The following is a 24,240-nucleotide window of genomic DNA, read 5'->3' on the forward strand; positions in this document are numbered from 1 at the left end:
TATGTGTGTTCTATGGAAAGATTGGTGGGAAAGGGTGACAAATTAATTTTTTTAAACTTTTGTTTCTAAGTGCTCCCATTCCCCAAATTAAATTTTGGTGCTTCTATTACAGACTGCGTAGTGCAGCCTACAACCACCAATAAATCACTTCAATGCTCTAGCAAGAAACACTAGTGGCATAGGGGATAAACCTTTGTGCCAAGAAGTAATCTTAATAGTGAGAAAATTTGCTGAAGTGTCCATTTTCACAATGCGATTGTTGCACAGAAAAAAATACAAATCACTAACAGAACATAACTTTGGTACAGAGCAGAAGTCTAAGGGGAAGTTCACATTACTGTTACTAATGTCGATTGCAGTCTTCAATCATAGGATGAAAGCAACGGACATTAAACTGTCTTAGAGAACGGTCACAGAATGAACCCAATTTTTTGTCTTGTTTACATTAGTGTCTATGGGAATGGACACAATCATTCTGTGACAGTTTATTGGCCGTTGCTTTCATCCTGTAACAGAAAACAGCAACAGACATTAGTAATTGTAGTGTGAACTTCACCTAACAGTTCTTATTCCCAGTGATAGTAGGAAGAGACATTCAGAGAAGATTAAAATTTTATTTTGTGCAGCTAAACACTGAAATTGAGGAATGTTTCTGGCACAAGAAGGTGTATATAATAAAAACTGCACTGGAGAAATATACATACAATGGCTTAAAGTGTCTTTACTGAAATAAAAGCATGACATTAAAAGGAACATTGAAATACTGCAGACTAACAGTACCAAAAAAAATGGGGAATAATAACACCGGGCACAGGAGGCCTATTTACAAATGCTGGGCTCCTTCCTAGAGATGAAAGGTAACAAAAATAAAAAATACTTTGAATCTGTATGTTACACAATGTGGTCAATTGGAGTAAATGCAGTAGACATTCCATAAAAACTATTAAAACAAACCGGTCACATAAAATCTTCACTCTAACCATTTGGCAATTAAATAAAATGTAAAAGAGTGGCAGGAACATACTGAAGTCAGAGGAACACCATATGTAACTAGAGTCCATCTCATAACGGTACGCCAAGCCAGGTAAAAAGGCTTCTATATCGCAATACATATACAAAAAGGTAAAATTGCAAAAGCAGCTGTTATGTGGTCTTTCTAAAGCCTTTAAGGATAGGGTATATATTTTCAAAAGCTTCATAGATTTCAGCTCGAACTTTAGCACCTAAGGAAAAAGAAAACCCATCAATAAATTGTGCATTGTTTAAGTTGTCAATGAATTTAAGACAAAAAGCATTTATTCCATAACACTTGAAGACAATCTGGATATTTGTCCTATTCACAGCTGAAGTTTATAAGCTTAACATGAGTTTTAGTATAATTATGTTGTGAGTTGAATGGTCAAGCCTAATCAAATTTCATATCACCAATTGCTCAGGAATGATGGCGGCTAGAGAGAAAAAAAAAAATAAAAAAATCTAACCAGACCGGTATTAGTGCAGCAAAACCTACTCAAGGATACTGTTGAAATTTAACCCCTTCCCGACATGCGCCGTAATAGTATGGCACATGTCGGGTCTGTAACTATGATCGGTCCCCGGACTGATCGGAGGCATTAACCCCTCTGGCGCCGCGGTCAAAGACGCCGGAGGCACCATTTTCCCGGCGGCGCATGGGCGCCGCCATTTTGCCGGTGATCGCCGGCTCCTGGAGCATGCTCCAGGGCCAACGTCACGTTGCCATGACAGCCGGGAGCCTGTACAAGGCTCCTAGGCTTGTCTGCAAATTGTCTCTTTTGCAGGCTGGTCTATGCCCTAGGGGGTCTAATAAATGCAAAAAATTTTTTTTAAAAAAAAGTAAAAAAAAAAATAAAAGTATTAAAAGTTCAAATCACCCCCCTTTCCCTAGAACACATATAAAAGTAGTTAAAAACTGTGAAAGATATACATGTTAGGTACCCCCGCGTCCGAAATCACCCGCTCTACAAATCTATAAAAATATTTTTCCTGCTCGGTAAACGCCGTAGCGGGAAAAATAGTCAGAGGTGCCAAACCGCCGTTTTTTCACTGTTTTGATTCTGATAAAAATTTGAATAAAAGTGATCAAAGCATTTCCCGGAAATGGTAGAACTAAAAAGTACACCCGGCCCCGCAAAAAAAGACGCCCTATGCATCCCCGTACACTTACATATAAAAAAGTTACGGCCGTCGGAATATGGCGACTTTTAGAAAAAAAATTTTTTAACACAGTTTTGGATTTTTTTTAAGGGGTCAAAATGTAAATAAAATCATATAAATTTGGTATCCCTGGAACCGTACCGAAACACAGAATACAGGGGACATGTCATTTTGGCTGCACAGTGAACGCCGTAACACTGAAGCCCGTAAGAAAGTCGCAGAAATGCATTTTTTCTTCAAATCCACCCCATTCTGAATTTTTTTCCAGCTTCCCAGTACATTATATAGAAAAATTAATGGTGGCATCATGAAGAAAAATTTGTCCCGCAAAAATTAAGACCTCATAGGGCTCTGGGAGCGGAGAAATAAAAAAGTTATGGGGTTTAGAAGGAGGGGAGTCAAAAACGAAAATCAAAAAATGCCATCGGCGGGAAGGGGTTAAAAATTGATGCAAGTTCTACCAGGGCTGGATATCAGGGCTGTACAGTTGCTAACCACTAACTCAGACTTCTATTTGTCCATAGTCAGTTTTATACTGCAACTCCCTCATAAATGGCTGACAGCAGAAGTAAAGCTCCTCTACTCTGCAATTCAGCATAACTCGAATTATGTATCCAATTATCAATTTCTGCTTAATTTAAAAAACTTATTTTGAAATTAGAGGAAGCTTCTTCTCCTCGCTGCTGGAGTTCTTCAGTACTTGGTCCTAGGTCCTCTGTTCTCCCCCATCGCCAGATTATGCTCCCGGTACCATCTTTATGCTGAAGACATCCAACTATATATCTCATCCCGTGACATCACCCCTACACGAAGGGCTCATTCACACAGGGCAAGACGGAGCGGATTTTGGCACTGAATCATGGTAATCCGCGCCCCCCCCCCCCCCTCACAACAGCGGTTTGTATAGTCTGTGTAGACCGCTAGCTTATTTTTTTTCCGTGTGTGGATCTGTGGGCAGACTTTCGTATCTAATCCTCTAGCGTGTGGTATTGTGTTAAGACGTGCGTATCTAATCCTCAGGCATTTGCTACTGTGTGCAGATGTGTGTATCTAATCCTCTGGCATGTGGGTGTGTGTGTATATATATATATATATATATATATATATATATATATATATATATATATATATATATATATATATTATCAAAGAAATGAAAGTCAAAAACACAAATATACAGTCATGGCCAAAAGTTTTGAGAATGACATATTATATTTTCACATGATCTGCTGCCCTCTGGTTTTTAAGTGTGTTTGTCAGATGTTTTTATCACATACAGAAATATAATTGCAATCATATTATGAGTAACAAAAGCTTATATTGACAATTAGAATGAGTTAATGCAGCAAGTCAATATTTGCAGTGTTGACCCTTCTTCTTCAGGACCTCTGCAATTCTCCCTGGCATGCTCTCAATCAACTTCTGGACCAAATCCTGACTGATAGCAGTCCATTCTTAGGGCTAGTTCACACGTGAACTGCCCGCGCGGGTTTTGACACAGAGAGAGACGCTGCGAGCCGCGTCTCTCTCTTGTCAAAACCCGCCCGCCGCGACCATTGCGGTCGCGGCTTTCACCTCCGCTGTCGGCTCAAATGAATGAGCCAACATGGAGGGTGCTGCAGCCGGGCGGAAGCCGTGCGGCGCGGCTTCCGCCTGAAGAAAGAGCATGTCGCTTCTTTTCTCCGCTAGCAGCAGCCCGCCGCTAGCGGAGAAAAGAAGCCCGGCGGTCTCCATAGACCACCATTATAAGGGGATGTTTTGGACGCGAAATCCGCTGTCAAAAACCTCCCCTTATACTCACGTGTGAACTAGTCCTTACACAATTAATGCTTGCATTTTGTCAGAATTTGTAGGTTTTTGTTTGTCCACCCATCTCTTGATGATTGACCACAAGTTCTCAATGGGATTAAGATCTGGGAAGTTTCCAGGCCATGGACCCTAAATCTCTGTTTTGTTCCCTGAGGCATTTAGTTATCACCTTTGCTTTATGGCAAGGTGCTCCATCATGCTGGAAAAGGCATTGTTGATCGCCAAACTGCTCTTGGACGGTTGGGAGAAGTTGACCTTGGAGGACATTCTGGTACCATTCTTTATTCATGGCTGTGTTTTTAGGCAAGACTGTGAGAGAGCAGATTCCCTTGGCTGAGAAGCAACCCCACACATGAATGGTTTCAGGATGCTTTACAGTTGGCATGAGACAAGACTGGTGGTAGCGCTCACCTCGTCTTCTCCGAATAAGTGGTTTTCCAGATGTCCCAATCGAAAAGGGGATTCATCAGAGAAAATGACTTTACCCCAGTCCTCTCTCTGTACCCTTTGCAGAATATCAGTCTGTCCCTGATGTTTTTTCTGGAGAAAAGTGGCTTTTTTGCTGCCCTCCTTGAGACCAGGCCTTGCTCCAAGAGTCTCCGCCTCACAGTGTGTGCAGATGCACTCACACCTGCCTGCTGCATTCCTGAGCAAGCTCTGCACTGCTGGTAGCCCGATCCCGCAGCTGAAACACTTTTAAGAGACGGTCCTAGCGCTTGCTGGTCTTTCTTGGGCGCCCTGGAGCCTTTTTGCCAACAATGGTACCGCTCTCCTTGAAGTTCTTGATGATGCGATAGATTGTTGACTCAGGTGCAATCTTTCTAGCTGCGATACTCTTCCCTGTTAGGCCATTTTTATGCAGTGCAATGATGACTGCACGTGTTTCTTTAGCGATAACCATGGTTAACAGAAGAGAAACAATGATGCCAAGCACCAGCCTTCTTTTAAAGTGTCCAGTGGTGTCATTCTTACTTAATCATGACAGATTGATCTCCAGCCCTGTCCTCATCAACACCCACACCTGTGTTAATGGAGCAATCACTGAAACGATGTTAGCTGGTCCTTTTAAGGCAGGGCTGCAATGATGTTGAAATGTGTTTTGGGGGATAAAGTTCATTTTCTAGGCAAATATTGACTTTGCAAGTAATTGCTGTTAAGCTGATCACTCTTTATAACATTCTGGAGTATATGCAAATTGCCATTAGAAAAACTGAAGCAGTAGACTTTGTAAAAATTAATATTTGTATCATTCTCAAAACTTTTGGCCATGACTGTACAAGAGGTATACCCCAAAATGTAAATTATAATAAGGTATTTATACTGGACCACTGATTGCCGTATCACACTATTGCATAAAATAAATAAGTACTGATTGTTTAAATAAATAAATAAATAAATCCCAGTAAAAAGCAGAGTATAACATATAATGTATAAAAAAAATTTTTTTGCTTATAATATGTACTATGCATAATAAGAATGACAAATTCACATAGAATGAAAATGAGGTTGCTTTCTGTAATTAATTTGTGATAATTTGGTGAATAAAATGATAAAATGCAAGGGTAACAATTGCTTTTCATGGGTATTCAGAAATTCATACTAGAATTATAGTTATTTAGGATTCAGAAAAGTTGCTACAGTAGTCTGTAAACAGTCTGGATGTTTGGGAATGCGGAGGAAAGTACCAAAAAATGACTACGGTAGTTTTCACTATATCATATATTGTTTTGTTCTTACTGTTCCCATGTATAGCCAGTGATGTAAAGGAACAGAGGCAAGTGGAACAGAAAAAAAAGGAAATAGATAAAGCAAATAAAGATGAATCATAAAGGAACAAGTTTCCAGCACATTTAATAAATCTGCCCAAGTAACTTTGCAAGTCACTTACCAGTCAATACAACCTTTCCAGACACGAAAATCAGTAGAACAATTCTTGGTTTAATCATTCTATAAATAAGACCTGGAAATAACTCTGGTTCATAGCTAGATGAAAAAAATAAATAAATTGCTGTGATTTTATTGCTCATGGCAAAGTTTCTTTTAGACAGTCTTTAAAAATCGTCCCAAAGAATAAATTCATAAGAGTGAACAAGGACTTAGGAAAAAGTTGGGACAGTTCTTGTTAAAGCGTAACTAATCTTTCAGACAACTTAATTCTCTGGCAGTATGTACCATTTAACTTTGTAATATACTTTATACAAAATGGGATTTTACAGGTCTGTTAATGCTATTAATAGCTTAATAAATGCACCCAAATACCTATAGCAGTGATTTCTGGGCTTCTCTGTGAGCTCCTGGTATCTTCTGCATGTGTTTACATAGGCATCTTTCTGTTCTCTGTTTCCCTATAACAACCATGATGCCTTAGGCTTCACTCAAAGACACTTTCTGCCTCCCCCACCCAATGCTAGCCCTACCTAACCAACTCAAGCAACCCCAGCATTCTTACCAATCTTCCGGTTCGGATGTTCTGGGCACAGAACATTATTTCTACTGGGCCCTCTGGCTCTATTGTGCAGGAAGCAGCAGACCTCAAGAAGTGGATGTGCCAGCTTCCCAGAAGAAGTGGCGTCCTGTGCCCAGAAGGTCTGGACCAGAAAAAAGACAATGCTATTTGGAGTGGAGGTGGGGTTGTTTTAGTATAAGTGATTTTCCATTTCTGGAAGGGGAAACAACAGCACCAGAAAATGTACCTGGAGTGGTCACATGACTGCCGCAGCAACCTAGGTTATTCTAGATTTTTGGTATACTAAGCTATTTAGACATTGGGAGGGGGTTGATTAGGTAGATTCGAAGGATCAATTTATCCCAGACAACCACTTTAATAAATTTGGTATCCTTTCTGTGAAATCATGCATTTTTTCCCTCTTTCCCTTGAGAGCTGTTTCTGCCTCTAACTGAATGTTACTGTGAATGGATGTACAGGAGTAGGGGGTTATGTAAAATGGAGATTGAAAATGAGGGTAACATCAAACAGTTCTCTCCCACATTATAAAAACGTACTTGAAAGGAGATTCTATATGACATCAATGCTATCCAGTTTATTTCCAGACATATCACTGGTTCAAAGTCAGGACTGAGATTGTTATTTTATACATCTACATATAAATAACCCAATCCTGACTGTTTTCAACCAGTGGTATCCCCAAAAATAAATTTAAAATTACCACTGTAACATTAGTCATATGAAAATAGAATCTCCTCTTTCATATGACACCAAAAGAAAGTTTGTATGTAGTGTTTGAGATATAACGGTTTGAAGTGACCCTCCCCTACACTTTACACGGCGTCTACCACACTACACTATACACAGTAACAATGAGAGGCAGAAACACCAAGTTTTGTGTACCCCCATTTGCAAAAGACTAGTAGAGATGTGGCTACCATTACATGCTGGAGCTGCAACACCCCACAGGATTGGCTTACAGATGGAAGACCTTCAGGAGTCCCCACTAGGTGTTCTGAGTGCTCTATCAAACAGTGAGCAGCTATGTCTGCAACTTTTTCTCTATATTACACTAGGGACCACTTGGCAATTCATCTTTTACAAAAATCACATTACGACTTGACTAGGGGTGCCCAAACTTTTGCATATGCATGTAAATTTCAGCAGCAAGCTAGTAAATTCCCATAACAGTAAGGTTAAGAATGTATAGATGTTATATTTTACCTGCTGAACTGTTGATGTGTAAGTACCAAACCCTCTAATCTGATTGGGAATTTCACATCGCAGCTCCCCACCATGTTCTGAATTTTAAAGTCTAAAAACTTTGCTGGAAATCCCAGTTTCTGTACAACTCGAGCATACTTTCTGGCTGCTAACCGAGATTGTTCTTCACTGAAAACAAAACAGAAAAGACAGGGTTTACACACGTTAATGTGAAATGCTAAATTCTATAATTTACTATCCTGATGGACATATGCTAAACCTGCCTGAGCTGTTCCTCCTAGAATATGAATTTGTAAATGATATTTACCATCCCCCTTATCAAAAGGATGTGTTCCTACCAAAACTGGAGAACCCATCCACTGAGCACCACTAGTCAACAACAAGAGAGCAGCACAACTGCTATTACTATATAGTTCCTATCCAAAGTCTGAGAAGGTGAGCAATGAATGTACAATGAGTTACAAGAAACGGTTATTGGAATCAAATATTTCATGAAAACAGACATGCCAATAAATGTTACACATCCTCTTTAAATTCCATTTTTTACACTAGGTTACAACAAATCAAAATAGCAAAACAACTTACCTTTTAGCTCCCGTGCAAACCATTTTACCAGAGCTAAAAATCAGTGCTGTTGTCCGCGGTTCTCTTATCCTCATGATTACTGCAGCAAAACGCTGGAAGACAGGAGAAAAGTTGTTACAGATTTTCTCAAACAAAAAAACAAAACAAAAAAACACAGCAATACTTCTGTTACTGCAGACAAAATGACCAAATTAAAATTTCACTGGGTATCTGGATATCACAGTTCTACTAGTTTTTCCCCCTTCCACTGAAAAGATATGGAAAAATTACAAAACAAAACCTTTAAATAGGTTTGTATTACAATATAGATAAGGTGGCCAAGTTTTCATTTCTGCATTTATGTTTTTTCCAATCAACCATTTAACATTCTGCACTAAGAATCATGGGAGGGGGAATGGAGATCCATGTATCGGATTGGCTGGAATCCCCCTGCCCACAGGTCCTGAGTTTTTTGAGAACACAATGGTACAAGTAGGCGACCACAGTGGAGTGCCTTTGCAATAGAAATCCAATTAGAGTAAAGAAGGCAATAGGTTCCAGCAGGCACATCTGGAGGGAGGTCTCTGCTTTTGACCACAAGCTCTGGACAGTCAAGGCACCGAAAACCGCTCCCCAGCAGGAAAGGATGGAGTCAGTGGACATCACCTGCCAACGGAAGGGAAGAAAGAACTTCCCCTGTGAGATTCATGAGGTGGAGAGCTAAGCAAAGAAGCTCTTGGCAGACCTAAGAAGGCAGGAGAATAATTTGGTCGAGGCTGCACAGACACTTGTCCAAGCAGGCCAGAATCGCCAACTGAAAAGGACGGAAGTGAAATTGAGCAAAAGGGACTGTAAAATATCCAGTATTTGGGTGAAACTTGTGATCATGTGTAGAGAGGCCTTAACATGATAGGAAGAGTCAGCTTGTTATAAAACAATGTAGTGGTTTATTAATGTCTTGAAGGAGAACACAGGGAAAACTTCCAGAATAACAGAAATATCAGTCAACGTCTCATTAGCTTACATCATCAGAGAAGCTCCTAGTTAGGTTTCTTCATCTGGATATCTTGTAGAGTTATAGCTTGGCTCATGCTTGGTCATCTGGTTGATGGGTTTCGGGCTGGTCACGACGTCTTTGTCTAGTATAACAGAGAGGGACAGCAGGCAGGACCTGTCAAGGTTCCCCCTCATGGGTGACCATCACCCACCACCACCAACCACAATGACCCAGACATGTGTATCTGTCACTCATTTATGTTCATGAGAGGGGGTGTTGCCTTCCATCTTGTTGCTATGTAAGGACAGGTCTAAAATGGTGTACTCTAACCGCACCCATGTACCAAAATATAGAACAGTGAAGTCTGCAGAGTATTAACCCTATGTATGCCATGAATATTGTAATATCATAATATTTAACAGGGACTGCATCAAAGGCAGAGACCATTGTGCCCAGGACATACATGCAGAACCGAAGAGAGCGTGGAGAATTAGTCCGAAGGCGGGACCACACTGGATCGGTGAGCCAGGATCTTGGACGCCGGGAGGAGAATCTTGCACGGGTGTGTGTCAGGGATTATGCCCAGGAATTCCATGCACTGAAGACACAAGACAGGACTTTTCCTCATTGATGAGCCAGCCAAACTGGCAAAGGAGGTCCAAAGTTATAGGTCGTTTATGAATGGAATCAAGGCAACTCCTCTAGAACGGAGTTTGGCCATGAGGGATGCTATCAACTTGGTAAATACTCAAGGCAGGAGACTAGCCCAAAGGGGTGAGTGACAAACTGAAAATTATGTGATCCCACCACAAAACAGCTGACAGCACAGTGCAATGGGAATGTGGCGGTAAGTGTCCAGGAAGTCAATGGATGACAGGAACTCGCTGGTCTCCTACGGACATGGACAAACCTGTTGATCCACTTCAGGTCCAGGATGAGGCTAAGAGAGCCGTCTTTCTTGGGAACGGTGAACAGGTTGGAATAAAAAAAAACGTAGAGTAGTTGGTCGACACCATCTCTCGGACCCAGGCTGAGTCTGCCTCCTACGGACCCTAGGTTAAAACTGGCTAGCACAGTGTTTATGGAAAGCAGGTAGCCCAGAGAGGGAATAGACATTCTTTGCTATTACTAGAGTTAGCTTCTTAGTGGCCATGTCTATACTCATGATGCACTGTCCTCCAATTAAATAAAGCTAAAATTAAAACTAAAGGCTAAGTTCACCCACCAACATGTAATTGAAACTAGGAAGTGAAGGGAAAGAAGTCAGGAGAAAAACCTTGAGACGAGAAAACCCTTTTAAAGGGGTTGTCCCATCTCAAGGATCCTATCTATAGGGCTAGTTTATGTGGATTTAAGAGTTTTCCTAAATACATTGCTTTATCAAAACTGCTTTGTTTGGCCACTATCTTAATTTATTCACTTCATTGTTTACACTGTGTTTCCATAACCACGACTGAGTGACAAGTTGATGCCTGCTCTCCGGTGGTGGTGGTGGTGGTGGTGGGGGGGGGAGCAGAGCCTGTATTTCTGAGCTGTTTCTGCATCTGCCACAATCAAGTAATGGAGCTCCTGCTCTCAGATAGGGGAGGGGGGAGCTGCTTGTATTTCTGAGTTGTTTATCTTCTGCTCTTCCAGTTATCAGTTGGTTTAATTGAATTTGGCTGATAAGGGCTGAGATAGCTCTGCTATATCGGCTTACTGCCTGCAAACATACTTCTATGAAGAGAGCTAAGCAAAGCAAGTGAAACCCCGTCCCACCAATGTGCCAAGAAAACCAGGAAGTGAACAGAGCACACAGCATGCAGGTTGCTGAACAAGCCAGTTGGTAATACCCCTTTAAGGATAAGGGCCCATGTGGCGGGAAACACAGCGATTTTTGCTGCAATTTTGCTGCTTTTTTTTAGCTAAAGTGAGAAGTGTGTGTGTGTGTTTGGGAAGGAAGGGGGGTTGTAGGGTTTAATTGAAAGATCTTCACCTCTTCTGTGGTACCATCTATGGTTTTAGCTTACAAATACTGACCAAAATATTTGCATGAATGAGGTTTCACAAAATCTACTACAGATTAGTTATAACTGTGCCATAGAAGTAACATATAGAGCAAAAACTTCAGTGTCAGCAGGAAAATCTGTCTCAAACCAATAACTGTAGACAGAGTGAGCCAATTTGGATGAAGTCAATCCAGCACTGGTGGTTTAGCAGTATGGAGAATTTATCTAGAGCACAATGTGAAGCCCAAGAAGGAAAGGAAACACTCCTATAGCCTATAACAATAAAATTCTAATATTCATGACTTACTTGCTGACAGCCTCACTTTAATACGGTACTGAAAGAATTGGGGTATGAATTACAGTGTTTAAATCCACATTCCTCCAAATGTGTTTTTTTTGTTAAAGTTTCAGCTGCTAAAACAGGGTGAATCATGTTAAACTGGCAACACAATTAGATCAGTCTCACCCGAACCTTTACCACCAGAAAACTTTAGCACATGTTGTGAATATATTCATTGTACAATAGACAAAGGCAATATGCGAATAGAGCACTGGGAGCTCTGTTGTTCCAGGCTGTTCTAATACACCCTCTTTTCTCCCTCCATTCTTTGGGTGACAAGGTCAGGGATGTTATGCTAAAATTTTGCCTAGCCCTGTGTTTGCATCAGTGTATTAGAGCAGAGGGTCCACCCTCTATGCTCCAGATTGCTCATTAGAATATTGTGGAATAAATATCTCTGCAATAAAAGCAACAATTTTCATGGGGGAGGGGGGGTAAGAAGTGTTACACTTGGGATAGCCTGATTTGTGTTATTGGTTTAATATACTTCACCCTAGTGGCATGCTCTCTTTAAAGGGATTGTCCAGGCAAAAGAAGGACAGCCCCTTTGACTATTAAATTAACCGGAGGCAGTGACTAAAATAAAAAAAAAAATCATACTCACCATTCCCCAATGCTCCAGTGTCCTCCCGGAATGTTCTGGTTATTCAGTTCATCGGGTCTCTTTGACATCGGAGCATTGAGGACAGTATGACTTTTTTTTCCCCTTCACTGCACCAGCTGATTTAAAAGTTAAAAGCAATTGTCCATTTTTGCCTGGACATAAATTCTTCTTACTAATACAGGCAAATTTGTGCAACACACCAGTATATAACAGTATAATTCCAAGACAGTGTTCCAAGTATGTGGAGCACACACATGCACAAAAAACCCCACACACTAACTTTTACTTGGCTTATTTTTAGTGTAGAAAAGTAAGAGACCTTTTCCATTAACCCTTTCCTGCCGATGGCATTCTTTGATTCCCCTCCTTCTAAACCCCATAACTTTTTTTATTTCTCCGCTCCCAGAGCCATATGAGGTCTTCTTTTGCGGGACAAATTTTTCTTCATGATGCCACCATTAATTATTCTGTATAATGTACTGGGAAGCAGGAAAAAAATTCAGACTGGGGTGGATTTGAAGAAAAAATGCATTTCTGCGACTTTCTTACAGGCTTTGGTTTTACGGCGTTCACAGTGCAGCCAAAATGACATGTCCCCCTGTATTCTGTGTTTCGGTACGATTCCGGGGATACCAAATTTATATGGTTTTATTTACATTTTGACCCCTTAAAAAAAAATCCAAAACTGTGTTAAATTTTTTTTCTAAAAGTCGCCATATTCCGACAGCCGTAACTTTTTTATACATCAGCGTACAGGGATGCATAGGGCGTCTTTTTTTGCGAGGCCGGGTGTACTTTTTAGTTCTACCATTTTCGGGAAATGCTATTGCTTTGATCACTTTTTATTCAAATTTTTATCAGAATCAAAACATTGAAAAAACGGCGGTTTGGCACTTTTGACTATTTTTCCCGCTACGGCGTTTACCGAACAGGAAAAATATTTTTATAGATTTGTAGAGCGGGCGATTTCGGACACGGGGATACCTAACATGTATGTGTTTCACAGTTTTTAACTATTTTTATATGTGTTCTAGGGAAAGGGGGGTGATTTGAATTTTTAATACTTATATTTTTTTTTACTTTTTTTTTTTTTGCATTTATTAGACCCCCCTAGGGGTGTTGAACCCCAGGGGGTCTGATCACTAATGCAATGAATTACAATGCTAATGCATTGCAAAAAAATCATCATTTCTTTTGCAGGCTGCATAGACCAGCCTGCAAAAGAAAGAACTTGCAGACAAGCCTGGGAGCCTTTGACCGTGGTGCCGGAGGGGTTAATGCCTTCGATCGGTCCGGGGTCCGATCGGAGGCATTAGTGCCGGTTGTTTACTGCTTAAAGCAGTAGACACCCGGGGGCTATGGCGGCCGCCCGGCTCCCGGGCAGTCGCCATAGTTACACACCCGACATGCGCCGTACTATTACGGCTCATGTCGGGAAGGGGTTAAAGAGTTTGAGCCAGAACATATGGCTAATACAGGGACCATTTTCCTGACCCAAATACAGGTTATGTTCACCCATAACCCTGCACAGATAACAGAACAGGCAGTTTTACCTTTGGATTATATTCAGCATTTCGAGCTCTAAGTGCAATTGTTTTCAAGTCCAATTTGCAGCCAAGATTCACTGTGGACACAATATTCCTAACAAAAAACAAAAACACAAGTTCAGAACTAAGTTAAAACTGGACAACTCCCTTAATGTAAAAGTCATGGCGCGTCTCTGTCTGGCTTCAGCTTCTGAATCTGTATGGCTTAAACAGGCAGACGTTTTTCAGATGATATCCAAATTTCAACATGCAAAAAGCTTCTTGGTTGTTATGCGCAAGTAAAGCAGTTTTGCTTTGATTTTCAGTTACTGGCCATTTAGCCCTGGTGTTATTTTAAAGGTCGCAGCATCTGCACCATCAATTTTTAGACGCTTTATAAATCTTAAATTCAAATATGCAAGCATAGAAAAAAAAAATGGAAAAAACCCCCCAACCTTTTCCATTTAATAGCAGTGCTGGGGAAAGGGTGGGAGGGGCAACATCTCTATGTAGGGTACTCACACTGCCCTTTGTTGTGACAGGAGCATTGGTGTTACTTTGTACAGTAATATATATTAGTTGCAATGCAATATAGGCAGCAAATTGTCCCAAGTAAAAAGGGGATGCCCTGCTGACAACATTATGGGGGTACGATCACTCGCATTACCTGTGCAAAATGCAATGCAAACATTCAACGATGAACTTTTTATACTGTTGATTGGCGCTGGCTATGTCTAATGCTTGGCCGGTGGAAAAAGGGCCTTAACCCAGATATTAAAAACCTAATGAATATTGTACTTACTGCAACTGAGGTACAATCCCAGAACTTTCTGATGCAGGAGTTGCTGGGGTGATAGGAGTCATGGGGGTCATAGGGGAGGGATACAGAGGTGTATTGCCTGGAAGAGGTGCTGTAGTGAGAGTCTGTGAGTGGAACAATTGAGGAGTTTGTCCTGATCCCTGAGTGCCTTGCTGAGATGTGGACTGCTGAGCCTGTTGCTGTTGTTGTCTCTGTTGTTCTTCAAGGATTGACAAACTGTTTGTTGTTTGTACAGGCTGTGGGGTCAAACCAGTTCCATACGGCATCATAGGACTGAAGATGGGGATTCCAGGAGTCATTGCCCCCTGCAAAATTGGATTAAAAAAAAAAAAAAAAAATATATATATATATATATATATATATATATATATATATATATATATAAAAAAAAAAGAATTATTAATTATATATATAATAGATGTGTGCTCAATTTCAGCAGACAGTAACACTAAACCCTACTTACAGTATGTGTTTAGACTGGTGAATACCTCTTGTGGATCGCACAACGGATGGTGAAACGCGAATCAGGCGTTCCAGTCTTTGGAAGGCATATTCATTTGTTAATCTTTGTGTCATGCCTTACTTGTAATGTCTTTTCAGCCTTGCACTCACTCCATTATTTAGCTACCATGCTTCCACTTGTGTATATGGCTACATGTGTGTATTCGCTTATGCAGCTACACTGAGTTCTCTCTCTATTAAGGAGTATTGGTACTATATTTTTTTTTGTCCATATACTTTTCAGCTAGCTGACACATTATTATTGTTTTATACACTTTGTTACACTTTTGCATGTTTATATTTTATTGTTCACTAGCTGGTACCCGCGACTTCGTCTGCGGTGATTGTACACGTCTATTTTTTGGAAAGAAGATGCGGTTTGACTGGGTGTGAAGGGGCGTGCCCCCAGTATGTTGTCCCCCCCCATCTCGGCCTCCAGTATGTTGTCCTCCTCATCTCTGCCCTCAGTATCTTCCCCAACCCATCTCTGCCCCATCTACATTTCCCCCCCATCTCTGCCCCCAGTTTGTTGTCCCCCCATCTCTGCCCCCAGTATCTTGTCCCCCCCCCCCATCTCTGCACCCAGGACCTGCCCCCCCCGGGAAATAATACGGTTGTTGTACGGTGTGCTGAGTAATACAATGCATTGCAATAGTAATGTATTGAAATGCATTGCATAATAGGGGTAGTGCGTGCAGGCCCAATGTTTATTTGGCTTTGTGAAGTGGGTGATTTTGGAGGTGGGGAAAGGTAATATGTGTGTGTTTCACAGTATTCCTGAACTTGATTTTTTTTTTTTTTTGGTTGTGTATATATTAGACCACGTAGGGGTGTTGAACCCCAGGGGGTCGGAGCAGCAATGTCATGTATGACAATGCTAATGCATGCAGACGCTTTGGCAAACAATCCTAAGTTGATTTGCAGGCTGCATCCAGCAGCTTGCAAAACAATAGGGTTGTTAAACAGCAGAGGGTGTGCTGAGTACTGCAATGCATTGCAATAGTAATGTATTACAATGCCTTGCCTAATAGTGCCAGTGCTGTTGTAGGCTACGTAGCATAGCCTGCAGCAGCAGCCTGGACACAGTCAGCTGAGTGGGAGGCGTGGGAGACCCGGCGGCTGCTATAGCAACCTGACGCCGGCAGCCTAAAGTCAGTGTAGGCGGCGGAGCTGACCATGAGGATGCGTACGTGCAGCGGGGGACAGACGGGAGGCGTGGACCAGGTAAGAGGAGGGGGCGGGAGAGCTACTGTGGAGGAAGTTTGTGGCCACGAACCGGGGAGCTAACGGGGGTTACGCAGTGTGTGCCAGAGTGTGCAAGGGGAGGGCTATGGCGGGTGTCCGGCTCCCGGGCACCTGCCATAGCCAATGTGCCGACATAACTTCAGTGTGCAAGCGGAGGGCTATGGTGGGTGTCCGGCTCCCGGGCACCTGCCATAGCCAATGTGCCGCTGCCATAGCCAATGTGCCGACATAAGCCATCCAACAGCGGTGTATTAAGCCATGGTGCAGAGGGTTTCAAAGGGGAAGCGATGGCTGGTATTGCAATAGGAGGCGGCGTATATTGCGGGCGCGCAGCATAACAACCCCGGCGGTATGGGAGCTGGTAGTACAGCGTATGTGGACAAAGTGTGAAGTGAGGTGAAAGTTATTGTGAGGTGTTTCGCGGAGGAGAATTAGATGGCTAGGGCAAGTGAGGGAGATGGGTGTTATTATTGTTATGGGGTGTAAGGTGTTGGTGGTGTGTGGAAACAGTAGAGCGGAGTGTAGAGGCCAGAAGTCCTGATAATGAAAGCATGCTAGGGGAAGTTACCAGTGTCGGGTAGGTGGAGGGATCGTGCAGACAAAGCAGCCGGGAGGTGTGAGTGCTGTTGGGGAGTGTTGCGGGCTGGAGCGAGGCTTTCGGGTGCTGCGGCCTAAGGTGGAGGCGCAAAATGGTGGCGTGCTGGAAACACGTTGTGTATATGGCTGAGATGCGCATGTTCCTGGGAAGACAGTGTAGTGGTTGGGTGGGCGGTGCCGCGGATCCTCACAGTGGTGGGGGTCGGTAAAGATAGCTGTGCCGGACAGTGAAAGAGATAGCCTCCTGCTTTATGGGATTAGGTGAGGGTGAAAGTCCTAAAGTGTCTATAAAGGTGAGTGTGTGAGGTTAGGGGCTAGGCTATAGAGGGCAATATGAAGTTTTGGGGCTTGCTGTGGTCCAAAATGTGTGACATTGCATTGATTCTGCTGTGAGTTTGTGTTTTGTGAGGGTCCTGTGCGAAACGGATGTGCGTTTTCGGGACGAAAAGTAGCCTATTGCGCAATCAGGTGTATTAACTATGTTTGTGGAAAATTTGAGCCAAATCGGTGGAGCGGGTTTTGCGTGATTGAGGAACAAACATCCGAACATCCAACTCACAAACCCACAAACTTTCACATTTATAATATTAATAGGATAGGATAGGATTGTTGCCTGCCACTCACCGGATTTTGTGGTGTGTTGGTCCTCCTATATCTAGCCAGTATTTCTAATATTTATATGAACTACAATTCTGGTGTTTTTTTTATATTTGATTACTAATAAATACAATATTTTTATGGTGATCTTGTCTTTTGACAATTTTTCCTTATCAGCAATTGGGTTTTCACCTTTATCTAAGCCTTTGTTTGCTTTTGTTGTTGTATATTGGATAGTGCGGGCATTGGTTACATGGTTGGTATATTTACACAGTGTACCAGTCATGTGGCTGATTGTCTGCCATACATGTATGTATTTTGCATAGAATTTAAACAATTTTTCATAGAGTGCACATTTTTGGTCTTAAATTTTTTATTTTATTGTAAATTGTGATCCCCATATAGAGCTCACAATGCACATTTTTTCCCATCAGTATGTCTTTGGAATATGGGAGGAAATCTATGCAAACACAGGGAGAACATAAACTTCTTGCAGATGTTGTTCCTGGCAGGATTCGAACCCAGGACTCCAGCGCTGCAAGGCTGAGGTGCTAACCACTGAGCCAATGTATAGCCCCCATTTTTGGTCTTAATTTTTGTCACATTATTTCACTTTTCACTAATTTCATCTATTTTCTACACATTAATTTCACTAATTCATATGTTCTATTTCCTTACTTTTATTGTCGTATTCACTTGTGCTATGTATTTATCACCTTACATATGTTTTGATACATTCCTCATGTCCACTTTTCACAATAATTAGGTGTTTTTCATGTCAACTTTTCACTACAATTAAGTATTAAGTATTTTCGTATTCATTGTTTCACTTTTTTTCACCTTTTCTACAGTAATTAATTTTATCTTCACTTCCTTTTAATCATGGTATAAAAGATTTGCAATTCACATTTTTAGCATCTTTGGGCTGTATTTTGAATGGTTGGTGCAATGGTACATTCATGTAATTGTTTAGGTTTTTTAACGAAGTTGTATGAATGGTTTTTATTTGCAGGATTTTGGCTTCACTTGTGCACTATATATGAATGTCATGTGTATTCTGTGGATTGTTTAAGTGGGGATGTTTTGTGTGTTAGACCTAGTTCACACAGGGACGGAATAACGTATTTTGGTACCGATTTGGTCCCGCGTCAAAATCGGAACCAAAATACGCTTGCCAAGACTGTCAATCACGGCTTCCCGCTCCGGAGTTGGCCCAAAATGAATGGGCCTAGCCTGGAGGATGCTGCCGTGAGGCGGACGCCGCGGCCCAATGAGCCACGGAATCTGCCTGAAGAAAGGGCAGCTCACTTTTTTCTGTGAGCCGGAACATGCTGCTCACGGAAAAAAGATCGCTAGTGGTCTCCATACACCACCATTATGAGGGAGTGGATTATGACATGGATTCCGCACCATAATCCGCCCCCTCTGTGCCCATGTGTACTAGTCCTTATGATTCAATGATAGTGATGCAGTGGTATGTTAATTGTCTGTGCCATAGTTTGTGTTAGTTATAAGTGTATGTATGTATATTTGGGCTTCTATTGGCGGTGGCCATTTTTAGTGTGATCTATTTATACTTAAATGATATCTGAGCGTGTGCGGGATTTGGAGATATCGCAAGATTATGTGGTGCAGTTAGTAGTTACTGGATAATGGCGCCATTATCAGCCAGGTAGAGTGTTTGCAGGTGTTATACTCCTGTATATTTATTCCCATCCGTTGCTGCCCTCCGCTGTGCAGCCCCTGACAAAGCAGGCGCGAAACGCGCATTGGGGCTGCTAGTAGAGGTCATGGTCTCACTATATGTAAGAAGCTGGTGTAATTTCTATGTATTAGTTTATATCTATGTGTATTTATAAGGTTTCCCTTTTGAGCACTGTGGTAGCTGGGCCTATGTGGACATTTAGCTAAATGAGATATGGTGTATGAGGGTGTGCATAACCTTATGGGGTACCTACTTGTACATTTATTTAAATTTGTCTCTCTCTCTCTGCACAAGTAGACTTTGAATTGTACCAAGAGACAAGTGATTTGATAGGATGGTGTGCACACCTTTATAGGGTGCCTTTCTATATATTTATTTACATCTGTCTGTCTCTTTGTACAAGGAGGCCTTCGATAATAATAACTGATTTGCTATATGAGGGGTTATTTTATATAATTATACAGTATTAGATGATAGATATATTTTCTTTTTCATGTGATGCATATTTGTGACACCGTGACCTTGCCATTAATATCAACAGTTTTTAGCTTTAGGATTCTTTTAATTGAGTAGTCTTGTGTATTCTAATAAAATTATTACAATTTCTTCACATTAAAATTCATGTGTTCATTTTTTTTTAATTTAAGAACTATTTCTGATAGGTGAAGTAAAGGTTTGATTCAAGACTAAAAGGATCGCCCAGAGGCTTGAAGGTAGCCCCTAGGCCCAGCACACTGACAAAAATAAAAAACCTGAAAATAAAGATCACCAGCACTGGGTACAAAATTATCACAGACTAGTCTGTGATTATAAATGTCCTTATCTCTACTCTGTTTACTATTTTCTACTTTTAATCCCCTTATCTCTCCTCTAGGGGGTGGACTGCATTTGCTATCAGCATAAAAAAAGTGTCAGTGTACAATCAGTATGTGCATCAGTCAACAAATGTTGACATAAAAATCAAAGCTTGTTTAAAAGTTTAGTTACCCTTAAAAAAGGATTCAGACAAATCCAAAAAGACCAATTCATGTCAGTGGTCACGATGCAATTCATGTCAGTGGTCAAAAATACTAATACCTTACTGGAATAGTAAAATGTCAATATTAACATTTCCAAGTTTAGTGATATGTTACTCACCTGAGGGGATGCCAATCCCTGGAAAGGGGGCAAACTATTATTCTGATCCATCTTTTCTGTGATACTTTTCCAACAAGTTGATAACTTTAACAAAAAGTTGTTTGCTTTTCACGTGTCCAGACTGTCAAGTTTCATTGAATCATCCCGGAAAGCTTACCCAATCTGCAACCAGATGGAGAAAAATCAGTTACAAGCAAGCCATGGTTTTTCTTATATCTATGCTATTGGCCACCCACCAGCACAGTCACAGGCAGGCAGAGATGGACTGAGTATCAAACCTTGTCCACATTCCAATTCACTTGAAGACAAGAACCAGTTCTATTTAGATTGTGGATGAGAAGAGCCCGTACCACACATGCAATTGCCATGAATTAATTCTTACAAGATTTTAAATAGGCAATGACTGAGCTGGGTGGCAGCATACAGAGAAGAAAAACTGTACACCAGCAAGATAAGTATGCTTAGAAATCTAATAAAATCATCAACATTGTTATTACCGTATTTTTCAGACTATAAGACGCACCTAGGTTTTAGAGGAGGAAAATAGGGAAAAAAAAATTTTGAAGCAAAAACTGGTAAAATATTTAATATATGGGAGTTTTAGTTTTGCAACAGCTGCAAGGCCACATTGACAGGTGACCCTGCAGCTGTACGGGGATGCATAGAGTGGGTTTTTTTGCGGGGCCAGAAGTACTTTTTAGTTATACCATTTTGGGGAATATCTATTGCTTAGATCACCTTTTATTGAAAAAAAAACCCGGTGGTTTATGACATATGATTTTCTACTTTTATATATATATTCTAGGGACAGGAGGTGATTTAGAACTTTTATGTATTTCATATTTTTAAAGCTTTTTTTTTTTTTTTTTTACTATTTTATTCCCCCCCCCCCCGGGGCTTGAACCTGCGGTCACTTGATTGCAAGTCCCATAGACGGCAATACAACTGTATTGCCGTCTATGGGACATTCTGTCTATTAGTATTACGGCTGGTCATAGAGACCAGCCGCAATACTAATACAGCAGTGACAGGCCCGGGAGCCTCATTAGGCTCCCGGCTGTCACCCGAACAGGTCGGCTCCTGCGATATCACCGCGAAGGAGCCGGCCTGCAACTTTACAGGTACGGGGCCGGTGGTGACCGGCCCCGGGGGAGAAGAGGCCGCTGATACAGACTGCAGACCCGGCATCCGCTGTACTAGAGAGGCGGATGCCGGGGAGGGATAGACGCCGGGGCCTGAGACATCGCTGCCCTGCCCTGTATGAAGCCAGCGGCGAGGGGACGGAGGAGCGGAATAGCATCGCCCCTGCTGGCTTCATGCAGGGTAGAGGAGCGCAGCGATGTCTCAGGCCCCGGCGTCTATCCCTTTCCGGCTTCCGCCTCTATAGTACAGCGGGTGCCAGGCGCCACATTCGGCCTATAAGACGCACCCTTCTTTTCCCCCCAAATTTGGGGGAAAAAAAGTGCGTCTTATAGTCCGAAAAATACGGTATAAATGCAGGGTTCTATAAAGAGATAACTATGCTGTGTATTTGCATCTCATTGGAATATACAAGCTATAAAGAAAGTCACAGGAAATAATTTTCACTTCATGGCTAAAAATACTGATCACCTGTCCTAAAGAAAACTCAATATTAGATATGTGGGGAGGCCTGTTATCCAGCAAACCCATCAATTAGCCATCAGCGGTCTATGACCAGCCACAATATTAATGTATAGAATCTCCCATAAAATAGTGCAAAAAAAATAAATAAAAGTTCTAAATCCCTCCTTTCCCTAGAATACATACAAAAGTAGAAAATTACTGTGAAACACATACACAATAGGTATCCCTGTGTCTGAAAGTGCCCGGTCTACTGAATATAGGGGATCTGCAGTGCTCCTGTTCCGTCGGGAGGAGGTTAATAGAGCACTACAGATACCCTATATTCAGCCAGACTGAATTCCAAGTGGGGGAAGAAAAAACAGTCCTCAAGCTCAGGGAAGGGGCAGACAGACAACCAACCCCCCCTCCCCTCCCCCAGCAACTACTGCACCCAAAAACTCTATTTTAATTTTCGAAATTTTCCAGTAGCTGCTGCATTTCCCCCCTAGGCTTATACTCGAGTCAATAAGTTTTCCCAGTTTATTGTGATAAAATTAGGGGCCTCGGGTCGGCTTATATTCGAGTATATACGGTACCTTATCTAACCACTACAAGAGAAAAAAAATTCCTGTTATACTCTTTGTATCAGATGTGCCCTTCCCAATACAATACCAATGACCTAGCTTAGGCCATCAATATTTTAGCTTAGAAAGCTAAATACATTAAATTAACCACTTCAGTACCTGGCCAATTTCTGGTTCAGGACCAGACATTGAGTTTTCTGTAAGCGCAGTTTTAAGGGCTATAACATTTTTATCATTTAGCCAATTTTTGTGTCTTTTTCAGTGACACATAGGGCTTAATTTCTATGTTGATTTTTTTTATATATCTGGGAAAATATAAACAAAAGTAGAAAAAGGGCTCGTTCACACGGGGGGTCGTATTTTGGCACCAAGAGTGACGCGGGGAGCCGCGTCACACTCGGGTCAAAACCCGCCTGCCACGACCGTCGCGGTTTCCCCTCCGGAGTCGGGTAATAAACCTTCCCTACCTTCTCTATGGGAGCTCCAGCTGTAGTTACAGCCAGTTCCTGCAGCTGCACAATTTCATACAGCTGCTTAAAAAGATTCTACCATTAAAATCATTTTTTTTTCTCGATCACACGTAGGAATACCCTTAAGAAAGGCTATTCTTCTCCTACCTTTAGAAGTCTTCTCCACGCCACCGTTCGGTAGAAATCCCTGTTTTCGTCGATATGCAAATGAGTTCTCGCAGCACTGAGGGCGTTCCCAATGCTGCAAGAGAACCCTCCAGCGCCATATTCTTCAGGAACGACCTCTTCACGCGTCTTCTCCCGGCGCTGTGGGTCAAACTTCTAGGCCTCGGGCAGAACCAATTGCGCATGCCCGCGGCCACAAGAAAAATAGCCACTTACACAGTAAGCAGTCATTTTCTTGTGGACTTTAGGCATGCGCAGTTGACTCTGTCCAAGGCCTAGAACTTTGACCACCCGCGCTAGAAGACGCGTGAATAGGCTGATCCTGAAGAAGATGGAGGCGGCGCTGGAGAGTTCTCTCGCAGCATTGGGGACACCCTCATTGCTGTTTGAGCGCTGGGGACCGCCCCCAGTGCTGCGAGAGAACTCCGCCCCTGTGTAACTATCTCTGCCAAAGTAACTGATCTATGACGTATGTGATGAAAACAGGAGCACAGATGACAGAACCAATACCATTGAAACAAATGAAGGTATCTTAGTGTCTGTTATCATCCATCACAAAGTGTTAATGGCAGTATTAGTATAGTGTGAACATTCCCATAGAACATCTTAAAGTCCAATATACATATAAATAATTGTTACCCAAACACAACAGTGGGATAAATGTGAACATCTACATAACATTGTAGACAAGTGTAGTAGGCACTGGCAGCCTATAGCCAGTATAGGAGAATGAGCTGGCTGGAAGCACATGTACTATTCTATAGCTTCTCCCCATGCAGCACATTAGCTGAGATGGGTAGGCACCTATAGCTAGCTTGTGTACCGGAGCCAGTGTCTTTCCAGGAAGCCATATTCTTACTAACCAGCAATACATCGCGCTGATGTGGGGCTGTAGCTCAGAGAAGTGCTGCTTCACACGCCATAACATAGTATTAGTATAGAGCTGAAAGTACGAGCCGTAACCAAGTCAGCACCATCCGCATACAGGACACCGTGTTACAGCGCCACCATAGTCAATCTAATGGAATTCAGTCACAGTTACCTGCGACTAGGTTACTCTCACTGCTTCCCAAGCGTCCCTCACGCCATTCCGCCGGCGCCACGACCTTCTGCACATGCGCGTAATTTCTTACGCTTTCATAACTCAACCAATCCACGCCAG

The 24,240-nt window shown here is 42.0% G+C and overlaps 1 protein-coding gene across 1 annotated transcript; it reads right to left on the reverse strand.

The window, feature by feature from the left end:
- Positions 1 to 701: 701 nt before the first annotated feature.
- Positions 702 to 24,240, reverse strand: TBP (TATA-box binding protein). Its single transcript, XM_075267736.1, has 8 exons — positions 24,121 to 24,240; positions 20,276 to 20,437; positions 14,476 to 14,798; positions 13,701 to 13,788; positions 8,240 to 8,331; positions 7,655 to 7,822; positions 5,873 to 5,967; positions 702 to 1,223 (listed from the first exon to the last, which is right to left on the reverse strand). The coding sequence occupies exons 2-8, from the start codon at positions 20,324 to 20,326 to the stop codon at positions 1,144 to 1,146; spliced, it is 897 nt and encodes a 298-aa protein (XP_075123837.1). The 5' UTR covers positions 20,327 to 20,437; positions 24,121 to 24,240; the 3' UTR covers positions 702 to 1,143.

The sequence above is a fragment of the Leptodactylus fuscus genome, chromosome 3 (genome assembly GCF_031893055.1).
Source record: "Leptodactylus fuscus isolate aLepFus1 chromosome 3, aLepFus1.hap2, whole genome shotgun sequence".
NCBI classification, from domain to species: domain Eukaryota; kingdom Metazoa; phylum Chordata; class Amphibia; order Anura; family Leptodactylidae; genus Leptodactylus; species Leptodactylus fuscus.